Here is a 19,545-nt window from a genome sequence, read left to right as displayed (position 1 = left end):
TTAACATTTAAAACACAGGAAGAATCAGATCCCAACACAAGCAGAAATGTACTGTATACTGCAGCCTATTACAAACTTGAGCCACTGCCACAGAATGATTTATTTATACTGTATCTATCACACAAACCTATACTACTTAATGTCAGTTGTATCCACTGGAAGACAGTACAACAGAGACAGGGGTTGTATTTAAAACATTGCTCAGGCACCCAAGATCTTTACACACTTTCACAAAAATAATTAAAGGGAAGCTGTTGCTTCAACACCAGGAAGAGATTGTGGTACCAACCATGGTATCACAGTATACTGGAGCTTCACACAGGTTACACAAACACAAAAGGAAATCCTTTAATGAGATGTCCCGAAGCAGAAACACACTACTTTGTATAGCTGTTTTTTCAAGTGTTTGTTTTATTTAGAATGTTTTTATTTAGAGTCATTGTTTTTCTCCCCAGTTTAGAAAATCCAATTTGTTTTTATCACAGTAGCAACTCCCCCAAACAGCTCAGGAGAACTGAAGGTCAGTGGGTGTCCTCTGGTCTCACTGACAAGCCAATTGGTTCTTTACACCCACTCAGCAGAGGATGTTGATAAGTGACCGGCCCCTGCAGGTGTCCGCTTTGAGCTCCCAGGGACCCTAGTTAGTAGGGGCTGTTGTAGTGTAGTGAGGTGATGATTTACCATGTGCAACTTTGCTCAGCTAGGATGCAAACCTGCACTCCGTTGATTGTATGACTCACACTGCACACCACATGGCCATGCCTTTAAGAGATAAGCAATGTCCCTTTAGAGCTGGGGATGCATAGTTTTTATTCATAAACTCACACAATCTATTTTTTTTTTGTTGTCTTTTTTAAATTATATTTAAATGTAATGCCTGCCAATATAAACTCACAAGTGTCGCAACTTAAATTAATAACATGGGCAGTTCCCCTGGGAATAGCCCTACCCAATCCGATCCTGTGGCAGCATGTGGCGGTACACAGAGAATTGGGTGGCAGGTATTGGGTCTCGTTCTTTGGTGATGTATTGGGCACGTTATAGTAGGTTGTGTGGTCTGGTGGTTAAAGAAAAGGGCATGTAACCAGGAGGTCTCCAGTTCAAATCCCGGCTCACTCACTGACTCACTGTGTGACCTTGAGCAAGTCACTTAACCTCCTTGTGCTCTGTCTTTCGGGTGAGACGTTGTAAGTGACTCTGCAACGGATGCATAGTTCACACACCCTAGTCTCTGTAAGTCAACTTGAATAATAATTAGACAAATTCGCTGTGCATTGATTTGTATGCGTAAAGCCGATTCGCCAACCAGTAATTTAGAAATCATCTGAAAGAAATCATCATATTCTGTAATTGTGAGATAAGTATTCTAATTGTATCTCTGATCAGAGATAGGGTGCAGGCGTTTCAGGGAATATGTGTTTATTGTTATGTGGGGTTATTATCAGAAAGCACACAGCTATCTGTTTCTACAAAAGTCATCCCAGAATAGTAAATATGCTATGCTATTTAGAAAAAGTGCAATTTCTTAAAACAATTGTTTTAGGGATGTGGAGTTCTAGTCAGAAGAAAAAAGTGTTCACGCTTTGCAAAAAACAAAGCAATTTTGTATAAATTACCACAATTTACCAGGCTTGTATCATGTACAGTTTATGTTTTCCAGTTGTTTTATCTACCTTTTCACTACCAAGCTACACCGAACACTACCTGTAATGCAGTGTCATATGGAAGATTTGCTTGGAGGTTTTAAAATGATTGGTAACGCACAGTGTGGTAGTGGTTTTCATTCCCTTTCTTAATCAGACTCTGCTTGTTACTGCCTCCCTTTTAAATGGAAGGTAAACAACTTCAGTAGATTCATTTTGATTGCTTGTGCATTCAATATATGAATCTGACACATTTCATTCAGTTCTATATGTGCAGTTAAACTGCAAAGCATACTGAATCAATAAAGAGACCTGGTTTGTAAATGGAAGCCACTTTTAAGTGGTCCATTAAGAAAAGAGGTACTTCAGAAAAAAACTGCTTGGCAGCAGATTATGTAGTCACAACAGAAAGAATGGGGAAAAAAAGCTTTAAGAGTAAGTAGCGTTACATGTCCCCCGTGTTGCTACAACTGTTTACAGAACATACCTGTAATTTTACTTTTCATTGTTAACATCCTGACAACTTTTTACACTTATAACTTTAAAGTCTGTTTCAAAGCTATTTTCAAAATGTCGGCTCTAGTGCAGATTATTGCCTATATTGTCAAACAGGGTACACAGCAATAGCATTCCATGATGTGGTATAGAACTGAAAAGCCAGAGTACTTTGTGTTATTTTTTTATCGCTCTTCATGGAATGATTTAGAGGACAGATCTCAAATCCCAGTGCACTAGAGCGGACATTTTGAAATGAGCTGTGAAACACACTTTAAAGTTATATGTGTATAAAGAAAAATTCCAGGTATGTTATTTAAACAGTTGTAGCAACACGTGGGGATGTATAACGCTATAACGCTATACTTACTCTTCAAGACAAAATATATAGCTGACAAAGTACAGAGCAAATATCTATAAATACAGTGGCTCTCAAAAGTATTCACCCCCCTTGGACTTTTCCACATTTTATTGTGTTACAACTTGGAATCAAAATGGATTTAATTAGGAGTTTTTGCCACTGATCAACACAAAAAAAGTCCATAATGTCAAAGTGAAAAATAAAATCTACAAATCATTCTAAATTAATTACAAATGTAAAACAGAAAATAATTGATTGCATAAGTATTCACCCCCTTTGCTATGAGACACCTAAATAAGCTCTGGTGCAACCATTTGTCTTTAGAAGTCACATAATTAGATGAATGGAGTCCACCTGTGTGCAATTAAGGTGTTTCACATGATTTCAGGTTAAATACTCCTGTCTCTGGGAGGTCCCACAGTTGGTTAGTCGATTTCCTAACAAAAACTACATCATGAAGACAAAGGAACATTCAAAGCAAATCCGGAATAAGGTTCTTCAAAAGCACCAATCAGGGGTAGGATATAAGAACATTTCCAAGGCATTGAATATCCCCCAGAGCACAGTAGTCCATTATTAAGAAATGGAGAGAATATGGCACAACTGTGAATCTGTCTAGAAGAGGCCGTCCTCAAAAACTGAGTATGCGGGCAAGAAGGGCACTAGTCAGGGAGGCCACCAAGAGGCCTATAGTAGTATTTAATTGTATTTAATTATATCCTGATGTAACTATCACTGATACTGTTATCTGCTGTATTATTGAATCATATTTTGTCATACTTCTACTTGCTAGAACCAAAGTCATTGTATTTATCTTGCTCTTAATTGTATTATTACTTGTACTGTGATTCTTGAAATGTATTTGTTTATGACTGTAAGTCACCCTGGATAAGGGTGTCTGCTAGGAAATAAATAATAATAACTCTAAAGGAGTTACAGACTTCCACGGCTGAACTGGGAGACACTTTGCATACAGCAACAATAGCCCGGGTGCTTCACAAAATTGGCCTTTATGGGAGAGTGGCAAAAAGAAAGCCATTGTTGAAAAAAAATCACATCAAATCTCGGCTAGTTTGCCAGAAGATATGTGGGAGACTCTGAGACCAAGTGGAAGAAGATTCTATGGTCTGATGAGACCAAAATAGAGCTTTTTGGCTATATTTGGCGCAAGCCTAACACCACACATCATCCTGAGCACACCATCCCTACTGTGAAGCATGGTGGTGGCAGCATCATGCTATGGGGATGCTTCTCTGCGTCAGGACCTGGAAAGCTCATGATGATAGAGGGCAAAATGGATGCAGCAAAGTACAGAGAAATCCTGGAGGAAAACCTGCTGAAGTCTGCAAGAGACCTGGGACTTGGGAGAAGATTCATCTTCAAGCAGGACAATGACCCCAAACATACAGCCAAAGCTACACTGGAGTGGTTTAAAAACAAAAAAGGTCAATGTCCTGGAGTGGCCCAGTCAAAGCCCGGACCTCAATCCAGTTGAGAATATGTGGAAAGAGTTGAAAATTACTGTTCACCAAAGGTCCCCATCCAACTTGATGGAGCTTGAGCAATTTTGCAAAGAAGAATGGGCAAAAATTGCAGTGTCCAGATGTGCAAAGCTGGTAGAGACTTATCCAAATAGACTCATGGCTGAAATTGCTGCCAAAGGTGCCTCGACCAAATATTGACTCAAGGGGGTGAATACTTATGCAATCAATTATTTTTTGTTTTGTATTTGTAATTAATTTAGAACAATTTGTAGATTTTATTTTTCACTTTGACATTATGGACTTTTTTGTGTTGATCAGTGGCAAAAACTCCTAATTAAATCCATTTTGATTCCATGTTGTAACACAATAAAATGTGGAAAAGTCCAAGGGGGGTGAATACTTTTGAGAGCCACTGTACATACTGTCCAATGATGAATGGCAGGAAAAACAGCAGGTAGTTTAAGGTAGAAAGGTTAATTTAGGTTCAGAATTTCAAATTGAGAATAGGTAACTGTGACAGAGAGTGAATGAATCCTAGTCAACAATGTCCCTCCCGACCTGTGAGGGCACTGTATAACAGGAAGAGTGTGCCTCGGACTGGATGGTTTGGCAGTTCATTCCAGGGTCAGTCGAAAGTTGGCCATCCAGAGTCACAGTACCAGAAGTCATCGCCTTAATACGGTAGGCGATCTGTCAGTCATGGATTGGAGGATACATGACTGCACTCGCTACCGAAGGGGGCGTGACTGAGGGTATATCAGGGGATGTGGCAAAGCAATCTGTTCCTTTGTTATGGTTAGTGTTGTCTTATCTGTCTGTTTAACTGTTGTTATTTGTTATTCTAGATGGCTAAATATCTGGGAACTGTCGCGCTAAGCCAGCATCAAACCCGGACTACACTGCACTACTGTTGTCACCGATTATTGTATTAAATCACCACTTGCACTAGGAGCACTGACTATTGGACTTGTGATTGTGTGTGTGTAAAGTGTGTGTCAAAATTAGTATTACAAGCCCTTTTCTTTAACCACTGGACCACACAGCCTCCAATATTGTAACCCATGTATGCTCTATAAGAAATGTCATAGCCTGTGACCTCTGACCTTTCCTAAAGGTCAAATGTAAAACTGGCTTATATCTCCTTATAGAGTGCACATAGGGTCATGGTTACTATGTAAAAATTGCATTTTGCACTATTTTCTAAAGTGTTTGGTACTGGTACTGTTTCTGGTACTGGTACTGGAAGCCTTAAAGTTGCTGGCAACTCTAGTTGTTATTATTATTATTATTCCTTTATGACCCAAGAGCTCTGGAAGACAAAGGCCAGTCTTGCAGGTCTTGCTTGCTCTCACCTGTAGCGTCAACTGAACCACTTTAGTTTTTGCTGATTTTGCCTCCCTAACCTCTGGGAGCACCAGATCCAATGTAATGCTCCCTGTAGAAAATCCCCGGCAGATTAACAACAAGGCATTGATAGCACAAGTACACTATTTGACTTACCTTCACAGAACACTGTCATGCCTTTAGCAAGTGTGCCAAGTGATTTCACCCCTTTCGCTGAGATCCTCTGGTGGTTAAGGTGTATCCACAACATGGCTTTATTCTCACTCAATCTTTTATTAAAGAGGAACTAAAAATATGAGTTTGGAACTAGAGGAAAGGTAAATTAGTACTAATCTCATATTAGACTTTATTAATCATATACAAAGTATGAGTACATTAACCGTTTGGGGGGCGTGGAAATTACTGATGGGCCACAGAACGTCTAATAAAACAGCACATCTGTATTTTTAATATTAATGAGTCTTCTCTTTATTTTTTTAACAGACGAGACAGCATTTGAAGCCGGAGTGAGGGTGCAGATTCACAGTCAGTTTGAGCCCCCCTTTGTCCACGAACTTGGCTTTGGAGTGGCACCTGGTTTCCAGACCTTCGTTTCAACCCAGGAACAAAGGGTAACGTAACTTGGTTTCTATGTACGTTTGTACCCACTGTGAAGGTCAACGGACACCAAATCCAATCCATCATGTAATATCCGTAATGTTGTGCGTCACTTTTTTAAATGCTTGGTTTATAGCAGTTCACTGTCCCACACTGTAGTTAATTTTGTGTGCAACTTCACAACTAAAGTACTTTACCGTGATAAAATTAAGATGATCTGCTTTCTCTGTGTAAAGCTAGCAATTCCATAACTTTCAGGTAGTCCTTAACTAATTGAAACCTTGACCACCCTGGTATGTACTGTATCTTGCATTTTCTTTTAGTCATTGTTTGTTTATATACAGTATCTATAAAGCAGCAGTGTGGAGTAGTGGTTAGGGCTCTGGACTCCTGACCGGAGGGTCGTGGGTTCAATTCCAGGTGGGGGACACTGCTGCTGTACCTTTGAGCAAGGTACTTTACCTAGATTGCTCCAGTAAAAACCCAACTGTATAAATGGGTAACTGTATGTAAAAAAAAAAAAAAATGTGTAAAAAATAATGTGATATCTTGTAAAGTTGCACTGGATAAGGGCGTCTGCTAAGAAATAAATAATAAATATATTAACAATAATTATTATTAATGAAAATTAATGACCTCCAAAAACAGGTAGGATTGTGGTATTGACTGAGGATTGAGCCCAGAAGAGAGTCCATTATTTGTTTGCCTCAGAAAAGCATGTCCACGAGCACACACACATTTGCATGCAACACAGGATTATCTCTGCTGTCATTCGGCCATCCCTTGAGGAATGACTTGGCTTCAGAGAGAAACATGTCCATTATCCTTAACATGTTTCAGATATGCACAGATTTGAATCAACCTATTTTAACCATCTGGGGATAGTATTGTCTGTTGGACGCCACTTACTGCATCCTGTGTTTTGTAGTTCTTGGGAAAGGCAGATTGAAAAAGCCACACAATCAGTTCTGAAAAAAGGATAGCTGTGTGTTTACTGAAGACCTTTATAATAACCGTGCTGGAGATCATTGTTCTAACCATTTACAAAGGAACAGATCACTTACACTACGACCCCTATTTATATCCTCGCTCAAGAACCCTAGGTTAGCGAGCGCATCCTCTCCTCCAATCCTCAGATGCCACGCCGTTTCCCGTCAGAAGGTAGCAAAGGGCAGACTATGTCCATTGCGATGCGTTCAAAGGGGGTGGAAATAATCGGTAGTGGGACCAAAGGGGCGGGGCTTCCACCTACCCCAAGGAATAAATTGTCATGACATTTAGTTAAGGGTACTCTGTTCCTTTTATACAGCGCCCTCACAGGTCGGGAGGGAGATCTTACACCAAGAATCATTCGATCTCTGTCACAGGGAGTAATACGCATTACATGTAACACGGTACTGCAATCCAGTTAGAATAACTGTAATCGGGCCTAAAGTACTCAGCTACAAAAAGAGGCTGAAAGAACTGAACATATTTAGCCTGGAACAAAAAAGAATTACGAGGGACTAAAATCTTTAACTCTTTGCGGTCCTATGTTGGACCTGGTCCGACATTGCAATTATTTCTATCCGGTCCAATGTTGGACCCTGTCCGACATCATCAAAAAAACGCAAAATCGGGTTTCTAGTCGTTTTTTCTCCGGAAAAAGCTGAGAAAACCATTCAATGACCGAGTGGGAGTGACAGGAGCCGAGACAAGCCGAAAAAAATTAAATAAATAAAAGGGCGTATCTCATGAATAGTCATACTTACCCCTGTCATCACATAGGGGCGGTCATAAGGAAACAAGCTGGCTGTTACTGAATCAGCGCACAGAGAATATCACGGACATTTGCAGAGCTTTTTTGAGATGTTATAGTAATAAAATAAAGACTTGGATCTCATTATTGAGGAGTTTGGGGATAAAACAAGTGATCAGGAGATGATTGATCGGTATGTACGACTATTATTATTATTATCATTATTATTTATTTCTTAGCATATGTGAAAGCGATAGCGAATGAAAGGGTGGGGCGGGGCTGGAGATGCCTAGTGAGTGCTTTGTTGATATGCAGGGCCTTTTAAACCCATTTGACTGTGGAAAAAATATACTTTTAAACAGTGCGTCTAAAATTAACTGCACGTGTGAAAATAAATTGGACCTGACGTGCCTGACACGCACTTAATAAATGGACTGCAAAGGGTTAAAGTAGTTGACATAGTTAACCCCAAATCAATATTTTAAGTGCTGTACAGAAAGCAGGTGGGGTCTTTATATCCAAAGAAAAAGATTCTGCGAGTATCGGTCAGTTTCGCCCTATTTCCCTGTAAACGTGGAAGGCAAGATTTTCTTCAGTATTGTTGCTCAGAGATTGTCAGCTTACCTATTGAAGAACTGCTTCATTTATACTTCAGTACAGAAAGCTGGTATTCCAGGTTTCCCAGGATGCTTAAAGCACAGTGTGATCTGGCAGCAAATTCAAACAGCTAAAAAGGAGAGGAAGGAGCTCCATGTGACAGTCATGGATTTAGCTAATGCATACAGTTCAGTACCACATGAGCTTCTTTGGGAAGCATTTGATTTTTTTTTTGTGTACCGAGGACAATAACAAAATTAGTGAAAGCCTACTTTGGAGATTTGCAATTTTGTTTTTCAACTTCAGAATTCATCACTACATGGCAATGTCTTGAAAATGGAATAATGGCAGGATGCACCATTTCTCCACTAGCATTTACCATGGCAATGGAAGTAATCATTAGGGTGTCAAAATGGGTAGTGGGAGGAGAATGCTTGGCTTATGGAATGTGACTGCCACCAATTAGAGCATACATGGATGACAGTCATGACTACAACAGTAGCCTGCACTAATCTGTTATTGGGCAAACTAATCATTACATTGAATGGGTACAAATGCAATACAATCCCACTAAGCCAAGGAGCATCTCTATAATTAAAGGTACAGTAGTGGATAAGAGGTTCTACATTAATGGTGAGGCAATACCGACAGTGTCTGAGAAGCCTGTGAAAAGTCTTGTGAGATGTTATGATGGGGACCTAAAGGACACAGTTTGTGTGGGAGAAGTGAGACAACAAGCAGTGGAAGGGTTGAAGAGCATAGACAGCAGCGCTTTACTGGGCAAACTTAAACTCTGGTGTTTTCAGTCTGGTCTACTGCCAAGACTTCTGTGGCTACTCACTGTATATGAGGTTTCTTTGACAACAGTAGAGAAGCTGAAAGTGTTAATCAGTTCATACGTCAGGAAATGGTTAGGAGTCCCATGCTGCCTCATGGTAAAGGGATACTGCAGCTGCCAGTCTCAGCTCTAACCAAGGAGTTTAAGTGCGCCATGGTTCAATTGGAAATAACATTAGTGGAGTCAAATAACGAATGTGTGAGGGAGGCAGCACCTGTGTTGAAAACTGGAAGTGGGCAGCAAAGGAAGCTGCGGAAGATGCCCTTTATATCAGTGATATCACGGGGCAAGTACAGCATGGAAGAGGAGGCCTTGGTTTCAGTTCAGCTCCTTCTACATGGCACAAAGCAGCCCCAGCTCAATGGAAAATGCTGGTAGTCAACAAGGTGCAAAAGCAGGAGAGGATGAGGTGCATAAAGACAGTTTCCCAGGCCAAGCAGGGAGAACGGACAAGATGGGAGAGTGTGGAACAACACAAGATCGGCTGGCAAGATCTATGGACAATGGAACAGAGCAGGATCAGTTTCCTCATCAGGTCAACATATGATGTTCTCCCATCAACACAGAACCTTAATCTGTGGGTAGGAGAGGATCCGTGGTGTCCTTTGTGCTCTTCGCCAGCTACATTAAGACACATTTTAACAGGATGTAAGGTGGGTCTTTGCCAAGGACGGTTTACTTGGCATCATGATCAGGTGCTGCGATGTTTGGCCTTAGCATTGGAAGACAAGCACAGCATGACCAACAGGTTGCCACCAATGCCAGTAATCTATGACACGATCAGCACATCTTGTTCACCTGGTAGAGTTAACCATGGGAGGATGCTGTGGATGAGGCATACGAAAGGAAGAAACTTGTGTACGCTCAACTAGCTGCTGAAGCAGAACAGCGAGGATGGAGAGTCCAGGTTTACCCAGTGGAGGTAGGTTGTAGAGGATTTGTGGCACACTCCACAACCTGGTTTCTCAGAGACATCAGATTCAGGCCCAAATTTATAAAGGGGAAAAACCGACTGCAAAAAGCCACGTAATGTTCAGTACGGCCGCACTCATCGCCAAAATAACCACCTATTTTATAAGACTAATTAGGTAAAGCAGACGATTCTGCAGTCAACCAATTTAAATACCCCTCACCGCAATTAGCGATGGAGAATTATATACCTCTCACAATAAAATAGCGGGTTTGGGTCAACCCTGTGTGTGTAGGCTACACATTCCAAAAGAAAATGAATGGCACACAAAGACCTCAGTCTGGTTCCAGATTGCCTGAGGGGCGTGCCCGGGGAGGCTGCATGGAGCTCAAAAAGCATCTGCACCACAGCTCGAGACTATTGCATGGCCATTGCTACACAAATGAAAGCTTGAGCTTATTATTCAGTGAAGACCCACATGTGTAGCATTACCCTGTTACAGGGAGTATGGGTGTTTAGAGACCCAATTAAGATAATTAATGTGTGTAATGTTTTCATTCAGTTAGCAGTTACAAATTTCTCCCAAAAAACTCAAAATCATGAGGAAACAATTGCACAATAAATCATGCAACACTGTTATATATTTTGTAACTTTTATCAAAAGTTTGTGAATAAAATACAGTATAAAAGTAGGAAAGAAGCAAAGTAGCATTAATATCAAAGTAGCATAAATCAGCACATTAATCGTTCTGAATCTTGTTAGAGGTACCCGAGAATACTGTGGCTATTGACAAGTGATTGCTTAACATGTTGTCGTAGAAAGTATCAGAGAAAGTAATTCCACATAATTACCTCTGTTTGAGGAATTGTGTCTTCATCGTGCCCTCTGAAAGTCAGTTCTTGCTTGCTCATTTAGATGTGTTGCATCCCTACGGTTCTGCTTTTCCATTTGAACATCAATCCGGGTTTGTCCAAAAGTTTTGAGTGTAACAGTGACTTTGGGAACGGTCATGTTTTCGTGCTGTCTTCAATAGATATCTTAGATTGCTGTAGCCACAGCTGTTCCATATTGCTTTTTCTGTACTGAACAGAAGACAGTAACAGCAGTATTATTTTTTTAATTGACAGCTACCAGTAAGCCACGGATACCTTTAATAATTAAAATTTTGGAAGTGGCGAGCATAACCCTTCCCTTTCTGTGTCGGTTTGGGTATTTGTGGTTTTACATAATAATATTGCGATTTATTTTCGGGTATTATTGTACCAAAAAATGAAAAAAATCTAATTCCATTTGTTGAGATATTGAGTTATAGAGGTGGTCTCCTCTAAGAAAAAAGGCATGCCGGGATATCAGCAGATCCCTTGTCAGCTGACGGCAAAGAAGAATGGTGGAGGGAGAGAGTTTGGAGACAGGGCGGCAAACTTTAAACTTGATACCAATAGGCACTGTAACCTTTGTTCAAGTGTATCTTTGTTATGAAAAGTTATTTTATTGAGTTACATGTTTTAAAACATATTTGGTACGTTATACACACAAACATAAATGCATTATTTTTACTTAAAGTATATTTAGAAATCTTGGCAAAAACTGTGCATATTATAAAAAAAAAACTTTTATTTGTGACATGTACCTTCAATTAAGATGTGTAAGTGTATATTGTTGCGCTCTCATTAAATATAAGTTATTTACATCCAAAATAACAACATTTGAATTACCTAGTCCCTGTTCGTGTGAATGTCAGATGATACGTCCATACTGCAGTTTGTGTTAAAATGTCCATACTTTATATTAATACAATAATCCAGTATTTTACATCAATCACCAACGTTTATTTTTTATTTTTTTATTGCATTTTTGTAATAGTGACTCGATGCGGGAATCTGTTCACTGTATATTCCATATTGGTGTAGTAATACAGAGAAACTTTTTTTGGTTTTTTTGCTTCGAGTGGAAAAAAGAAAAAAGAACGTTTTTTACTTATACAACCCGTTTTTAAAGTTAACAATACTATTTTCAATACAATTCAATAAAACACAACTCACTCCAATGCACACACCGAATGGAAAAAAAATATATAAGCCTGTAGATTTATGTTTTGTGTTGTTCACTGCGCCTGCAGTGTACATAAGTTCAATTAAATCAACCTAATTACATTTTTTAAAACAGTAAAAACTCTAATCAGAAAATAATAAAATGATTTTCATTGTGCCCTAAATGTTAATTTGTGATGATAAAGCTGATATAGTACTTTGTAAGTCCCAGCTAATTGCTAATTATTTTGGGCTGTAATGGGAACTGTGATGGGGTATTATTATTATTATTATTATTATTATTATTATTATTATTATTATTATTACTATTGTGAATTGTTATTATTTAAATCGATTTGTTTGTATATGTGTTCGTTAAAAGAATGATGTTTTTATTATTGTTGTTTTACAGCGTGGATGGGGTTAAATTCTCTAGCCATCTAAACTTGTCCGTAATGTGGGTCATTTCCAAACTGATTTGGAGATGACCGCATATATAAAAGCAAAGCGTAGGTGGGAGATAAGAGGAGAGAGAGGGTGAAAGAGAGATCAATATCAAGTTAAAACAACTGCTATCTGCCTGCCTGCCTGGCCAATATTTGTTTTATGTTCAGTGTTTTGTTTAAACGTTTGTTTTGGCCAACAAGCCTTTTGTTTTGCACATTGGCGACTCACCCCATAGTACTTTGCCTGTGTGTCTTCCTGGTCTGACGTCACCCACCAAGCCCTCCTGTCACAGGGACTGAAGCAAAGTGGACAATGAAGGAAAAAAAAGTAATTCCATGTTCGTAAACTGCAATACTAAGCGAGAGAGAGCAGAGAGAGAGAGAGAGAGAAATTAACACAGAACAGATTTATGTATTTTGTTTAACCAGCATAAAATGTATAGGTGCCCTGATGGTTATTAAACAGGAACAGAAAAAGCAAAAAAATAAAATACATATCAAAAATATAAATTCTAGTAATTACAGATTGTAAAAGACTACTGTTGCAGAAAGGGGCGGTTTTCTGTACGTTTCAATATTTCCCAGGTTGCTAATTGGTAGGTTGTTTTAACTGTATGATTCAGTGCTGGTAAAAGCATGCCTCTTAAGCTTGGCTCTGATCCTAGATAAACAATTGATGGACTATTAATTACCAGACTTCAAAGAGAGCTGTCTTTTATGTAGAAGGAAACAGAAAAAATACATAAACAGAAAACGCAGGCTAATGACAAAAGCCTGGACCGTTCCTTTTTGCATTGGAGCACTTGGAGTACACTGTTTTTTTTGGTTTTTTTTTCTTAATGATTAATGGGAGTAACATCAATGGACAAATTATTAGAGGAGTGAGAGCTGGAGCAGAGGCAGAAAGAAGCTGAAGGCACTTCGCTTGCAGAGGCTTATCTGGAGTTTGGGCACCATAAAGAGGAGTGCTCATACAAAGACCCCCGCTTTGTAATGGCATACACAAGGGTTAAGGTGGAGTCCCTGGACAAATGGCTCCGCCTTAAAGGTTTAGATGCCCTCCTCGCAGACCTGGAGGACCAAGGTTGGTGCCTTGACTGGAGAATTCAGGCACCCGTCGGTGTGCTGCGCCCTTCAGGGTGAAGAGGAGGGTGTCCGTTACTGGAGGCGAACAGACGGAGAAGCCCCACTGTCTATAGTGCCAGAGGGAGAAGCCCTACTTTCTCCAGTGCCAGAGGGCGAACCCCCACTGTCTCCAGTGCCAGAGGGAGAAGCCACGCATCTTCATTATCAGAAGGGCAACTCCTGGGCTAACTTCAGCAGCCGCACGTCCAGAGGGTCCAGGGTTCGCATGTCCAGAGGGACCAGCATCCGAACGTCTGGAGGATTCAGCGTCGCATGTGTGGAGGATCCAGTGTCACAGTTGTCAACGCCAGTCCTATCGGAGTGTCCCTTGCCGAGGCCAGTACTGCCCGTCAGAATTCCCCGTACTGAGGCCGGCGCCACCAATGCTGGAGGGCCCAGCGCAGCTGCCACCATCGGAAGCCCCAGTGCCCTCCGGTCACCAACCTGCACTACCGACGCCCTGTCCACATTACCTGGGTCCCCAGGTGCTGGTTTTAATTCTACAGGTGGAAGCACTGGAGTTGGGACTAACCCACCTTCCAGCCCACCCACAAGAATTGGGGAAAGACAGATAATGTGGGAGGGGGTTGGTGTTTCAAGGGGGGAGGTGGCCAGTTGCAACCATGTGTGCTTCGCACATTAGGGGAGCAATATGGCAGGGTGGAAGCCGTGCCAGTGTAAATAGCATTATGACTTCCCTACAGTCAGCCTCTCCACTATCTGCAAATTAAATTTTGGGCAGGGGTACCTCAAAGAGAGAAGCCAAAGATGTAATGAAAATATGTATAAAGTTGTATTTGTTGTCTAGCTTAATAAATATTGTTCTCTATCACATGAGTTTTCCTGACTGAACATCCATAGATATAGAATGTTACTTCTCAGTGGATCAAGCATGTATCTTCAAACAAACAAAATAATGATTCAAAAGGGGATGAAATGGACCTCGTCAGTAGTCAGCCGTGGAAATCTACCAGGCAAAATCCTGCAGTCTGTCCTGAATTAAATTTAAACTGTTAAAGTGAAACAACCAAAAGTCTTAAGAGACTAAAATTAAACCGTGCTGAAAAACTGGAGGCTTTCCAAAGCATCTCTCACAGCAGGCTCGTTCTTGATTAATAAAGCAATTTAAATCTATTATAATTCAATCATGACAATTAATAACAACAAAAAGAAACCTGCATAAGTTCTACCAATTTAGGAACACGGTCTGCATCTAAATTTGAAATTACAGTTTGAATGAAGTTCTGTCTTTATAAATTTTGGCTTACAGCTAATGACAAATCATTAAGTGTCAAGGGAAAGTAATTGAATCACTGCTGACGTATAATGGTAGAGAGACTTCTCGGTAGAGTTCTTTTTTTGGTAGTGTGATAGGATATGATCACGACCCAGGCTGGTTACCCTCAGGAAGCAGACTCAGAGACAGGAGCTTTTCAGTTGAAGCGCCAGAGCACGTATTTATTAACCTAAATAAAACAAAGGAAACAAAAGGGTTAAACAAATAAACTAACTAAAGACAAAATAAACAACAGTTATCTCAACACTTTAGCTGAGAGAACCTCTCTACTACCTCCTCTAAACAATGGATTTTTCACCCCTTATGTACCATGTGGCTGGGACTTGATTGACCATCAATTAATCAATCAAGACCCGGCCACATTCCACATTTGGGTCTGACAGAGATGAGATTTTAACCATTCTACCCCTGAACCCCCCTATCATCATCCAGCCTTAACTACCCCCTTTTTCTGGCACACCTGGTAGCACTGTCAATTAATCAATCAAGACCCGGCCACATTCCACATTTGGGTCTGACAGAGATGAGATTTTAACCATTCTACCCCTGAACCCCCCTATCATCATCCAGCCTTAACTACCCCCTTTTTCTGGCACACCTGGTAGCACTGTGACCCCGAATGGGTTTACCCCAATTAACTCTTTCCAGTTGTTTATCACTGATTAATTTTTTTGAACATTTGGTAACCCAAACCAATTTGTATTCTCAACAATATCTGGCACAGTATGGGAACAACCTGGGGCCACATTCTCACAAATGCTATTGAAAGTTCTGGGGCTTGTCTCTTCTAATGGGACTATGGTATAAACCTAGGAGGGATTTATATTGGTCCACCAACCCAATCTATGCTGCCACAATATTCCCCTTCACAATGAGCCAGGACAGATTCAAGTTATTGTTATGTTTTTTCCATCACAATGACAATGCTATGGCCATCCTCAGTTTGACAGGCTCTTTAAATTACGGCCACTTCTAGACCTTCTGCATCATATGTTTGCTCTTATTAGGACTGAAGTCATTGTATTTTGTATCTTGCTCTGTAATTCTTTATGTGTTGTTTGTATAACTGTATAACTGTAAGTCGCCCTGGGATGTCTGTTAAGAAATTATTAATAATAATAATAATAATAATAATAATAATAATAATAATAATAATAATAATAATAATAATTTGAAGACATATATACTCCTGGCCAAAATCTGTGGATGAGTCCCTCCTGGTGTTCAAGGGGAAGATTCCCTTTAAGCAGTATATTACCATGAAGTGTGCCTGTTATGGGATTAAACTGTACTAACTCTGTGAGCGTTCCACTGGATACAATCATTGGTTCATAGTGTACACAGGGAAGGACTCTCAGATTGAGACGCTTGGTTGACCCCCATGCTAACAGACCACTGAAAAAATTATGTGGGGTCTTGTTTTTCCCCTCCTAAATCTTGGTTACATCTGATACAATTGCTTGTGGCACAATAGGAAGGAATTTCCACGTCAATTGGCAGCCAACAAACAGAGTCGTGGTTAGACCAGTTAAATTCACAGACAAAAAAGATGTGTACCTCCTCACCACCATCCACGATGAGGCTACTGTAGCAGTTCCTGTGCGAGGTTAGGACACACACACACACACAAAACAAGCCAAAGTGGGTCCTGGACTACAATAAATACAGGAGGCATGGATAGGTCAGACCAGATGCTGGAGCTGTACAATGCTGCAAGGAAGACCATGCCATGGTATAAGAAGCTTGCCATGTACATGGTCCAGATTGCTTTACATAAAACCTATGTAATGTACCTAAATACGGCATCAGAGAATCATCCCACATTTCTTTATTTTCAGACCTCTGTGGTATCCAGCATTGTGTTTGGTACACAAGAAACTGAAAGATCAGAAACAGTGGCAAGGCTTAGCGAACAGCATTTCATTCGAACGTTGCCACAGTGGGAGAAAAGCCAAGCCACAAAAAAGGTGCCATGTATGTTCCTGCAAGGGCATGGAGAGATACACGGTGCTACTGTCTACGCTGTCCCACTCAGCCAGGCCTCTGTTTGTAGGAGTGTTTTGAAAGGTTCCACACAATAAATGAGTACCTGAAGGACTAAATAACCCCTAGAACAAACCACCATAACACATGATGTACAAGTACCTGAGGTAACGTAACCAAAGGTAGTAAAAATCCCTTGTCTTTATGTCACGTGACAACATTACCTCAGGCTCCTGAAGGATTATGGGTAACAAACCATTGAAGGGAGATGTTCTGTTACTGTGACAAGGATGGCTGTAGGGGTGATGTCAGACCCGGAAGAACACAGTACTGCAAGTGGAAATGATAAATGTGCTGCTTATGCGTTTATTAAATGAACAAAATAAAAGGTTTAAACAAAACACTAACACTTTGACAAAACAACGGCACATTGGGCAAAACAAATAGACAGATAAACAAACGGTGTCCCGCATGAGTAGCATTTGTTTATTTTATATTTTATATTTTATTTAATCTCTCCTTCTCTCTTTTATACAGCTGTGCAGAGACTCAATTGCTAATTAATCATTCACTTGAATCTTGGCACAGACTGCATGTGGACTAATTGTGCACTTCCTGTGCCCCCATACAAATACCCATTTTAATGCTACATAACCCACACTCTGTGCACCACTACAATAATACATATAACAGACAACATAAAACACAAAACACAAAATACACACAGGGGCGGGCCACATTTACCTAGTCCTAAAATCCTTATTTTGTGTATTCCAAAAACGTATACTTATGCCAGGGTATCTCATTCTTTGGTGGTGTATTGGGCACATTGTAGGAGGCTGTGTGGTCCGGTGGTTAAAGAAAGGGGCTTGTAACCAGGAGGTCCCCGGTTCAAATCCCGGCTCACTCACTGACTCACTGTGTGACCTTAAGCAAGTCACTTAACCTCCTTGTGCTCCGTCTTTCAGGTGAGACATTGTTGTAAGTGACTCTGCAGCTGATGCATAGTTTGCACATCCTAGTTTCTGTAAATTGTATTGGATAAAGGCATCTGCTAAATAAACAAATAATAATAAAACATTAAAATGGGGTGGTCAGGGCTGCATAATTCTAAATGTTTTTTTTTTGTTTGTTTTACTCATAGCATTAATTTTGAATTAACAGGCATGGTGGAGGATTGTGGCAAAGTGGTTAGCAGTGTGCAGGTGCAGGTGATCAATAAACAGACAGACAATTATAATCCAGGTGCAATGTTGTTTAATGTATAAATCCAATGACCTGATGGCAAAACAACAGTAAATAATAACAATGGTAATGAAGCAATACAGCAGCGTGTATTGCTTATTTGTAATCTTTGGTTGGCCCCGAAATAATAACAGTCCCGTTTTTAGTTCATCCACACATAACACATACACAAACACAAACACCAGTCCACAGTGTGTGCTCTAGTGCTCGTTTTAATGCTGGCCTTTGGAGACAGCACCGGATCGTGTTAGCCGTCCAAATAAATTTACAAACAGTATTATTAACGACAAACAAAAACAAATAGAACACTCACGTTTCACAATACAGGTTCTCCTTCTGGTCCTTTAATATAACCATTCACAAAGGAACAGATCACATCACTACGTCCCCTTTTCATAACATTACCCATGACCCCTTGGTCAACGAGCACATCCGCTCCTCCAATCCGCGGATGCCACGCCGTTTCCCATCCGGGTCATTGAGTTCGTATACCGTAGCTTTGCCCCCTTTCTAGATGGCCGACTTCCACCTAACCCTGGGAATAAACTGTCATGCCATTTAGTCCAGGGTATTCTGTTCCCTTTATGCAGCTGCCTCGCAGGTCGGGAGGGAGATCTACCACCAAGAATCATTCGATCTCTGTCACAGGAATGTATGTATCTGACATACTTGTTAAATGGACATTTTCATTAGGATAATTGCACTTCAGATAGTGACTAGTCAAGCTCTTCCCTATGCAAACATTCTTTCATGGCAAGAGTCCATTGGTGTTTTAGGGGATTTCTTGCAGATCACAACTGGCGCAGGACCAAAAACCTATGTACTTTACTTTATTACAAACTTTACTGCATTCTGCATTCTGGAATTCATTCCGGGAGCTGTAGTTCAAACTGGAGAGTAGGTCTACATGATTGCATTGTTTACAGGCACCCCAGAACTACATATCCCAGAGTGGCCTGACGTGCAGGGGCAGGATTCCTTGCTAAGAGGATTTAACAAAGTCCCGGATGCTAGGCGGTTATCTTTTTATTATTAATAACTCAGGAACTGTTTCATATTTTTTCACCAAACCTTCGAAAGACCACATGTACATTGCTTGGCTTGGTGCAGAAATTCAGTACCGTGTAGCCTGTACATGAGAGCAAGAAATGCAAAAAAAAACAAAAAACAGTAACTTAAGTATATGGGAAAAAATGAACTTTTACAAAAAACAGGTATCCGGATCTTGTTAACCACACAAGGTGGCATCATGAAACTTATTAAAGTGCAAAGTTAGAGGTTTAACATTGAGCACCCAACTCAACCCTACCGCACCACTATAATATATTATCATTTTTTTTTACTTTGAAATTCTGAGGAGGCACTGCCCCCCTACATCTCATAGATAGATAGATAGATAGATAGATAGATA

At 40.3% G+C, this 19,545-nt stretch overlaps 1 protein-coding gene across 4 annotated transcripts in view; it reads left to right on the top strand.

Annotated features, from left to right (window-relative positions):
- LOC117435163 (acid-sensing ion channel 2-like) overlaps positions 1-19,545 on the top strand; it is a 656,265-nt gene that overhangs the window by 584,062 nt on the left and 52,658 nt on the right. For all 4 annotated transcript variants that reach the window (XM_059002992.1, XM_034058165.3, XM_059002991.1 and 1 more), the window contains exon 3: positions 5,811-5,938. In XM_059002992.1, the coding sequence (XP_058858975.1) occupies positions 5,811-5,938 (128 nt within the window). The remainder of the gene's footprint in view (positions 1-5,810; positions 5,939-19,545) is intronic.

This window comes from Acipenser ruthenus, chromosome 28 (assembly GCF_902713425.1).
Source record: "Acipenser ruthenus chromosome 28, fAciRut3.2 maternal haplotype, whole genome shotgun sequence".
In the NCBI taxonomy this organism is placed as follows: domain Eukaryota; kingdom Metazoa; phylum Chordata; class Actinopteri; order Acipenseriformes; family Acipenseridae; genus Acipenser; species Acipenser ruthenus.
Note: the sequence above shows the minus strand (reverse complement) of the source record. Positions and strands in the feature narration are given on the sequence as shown.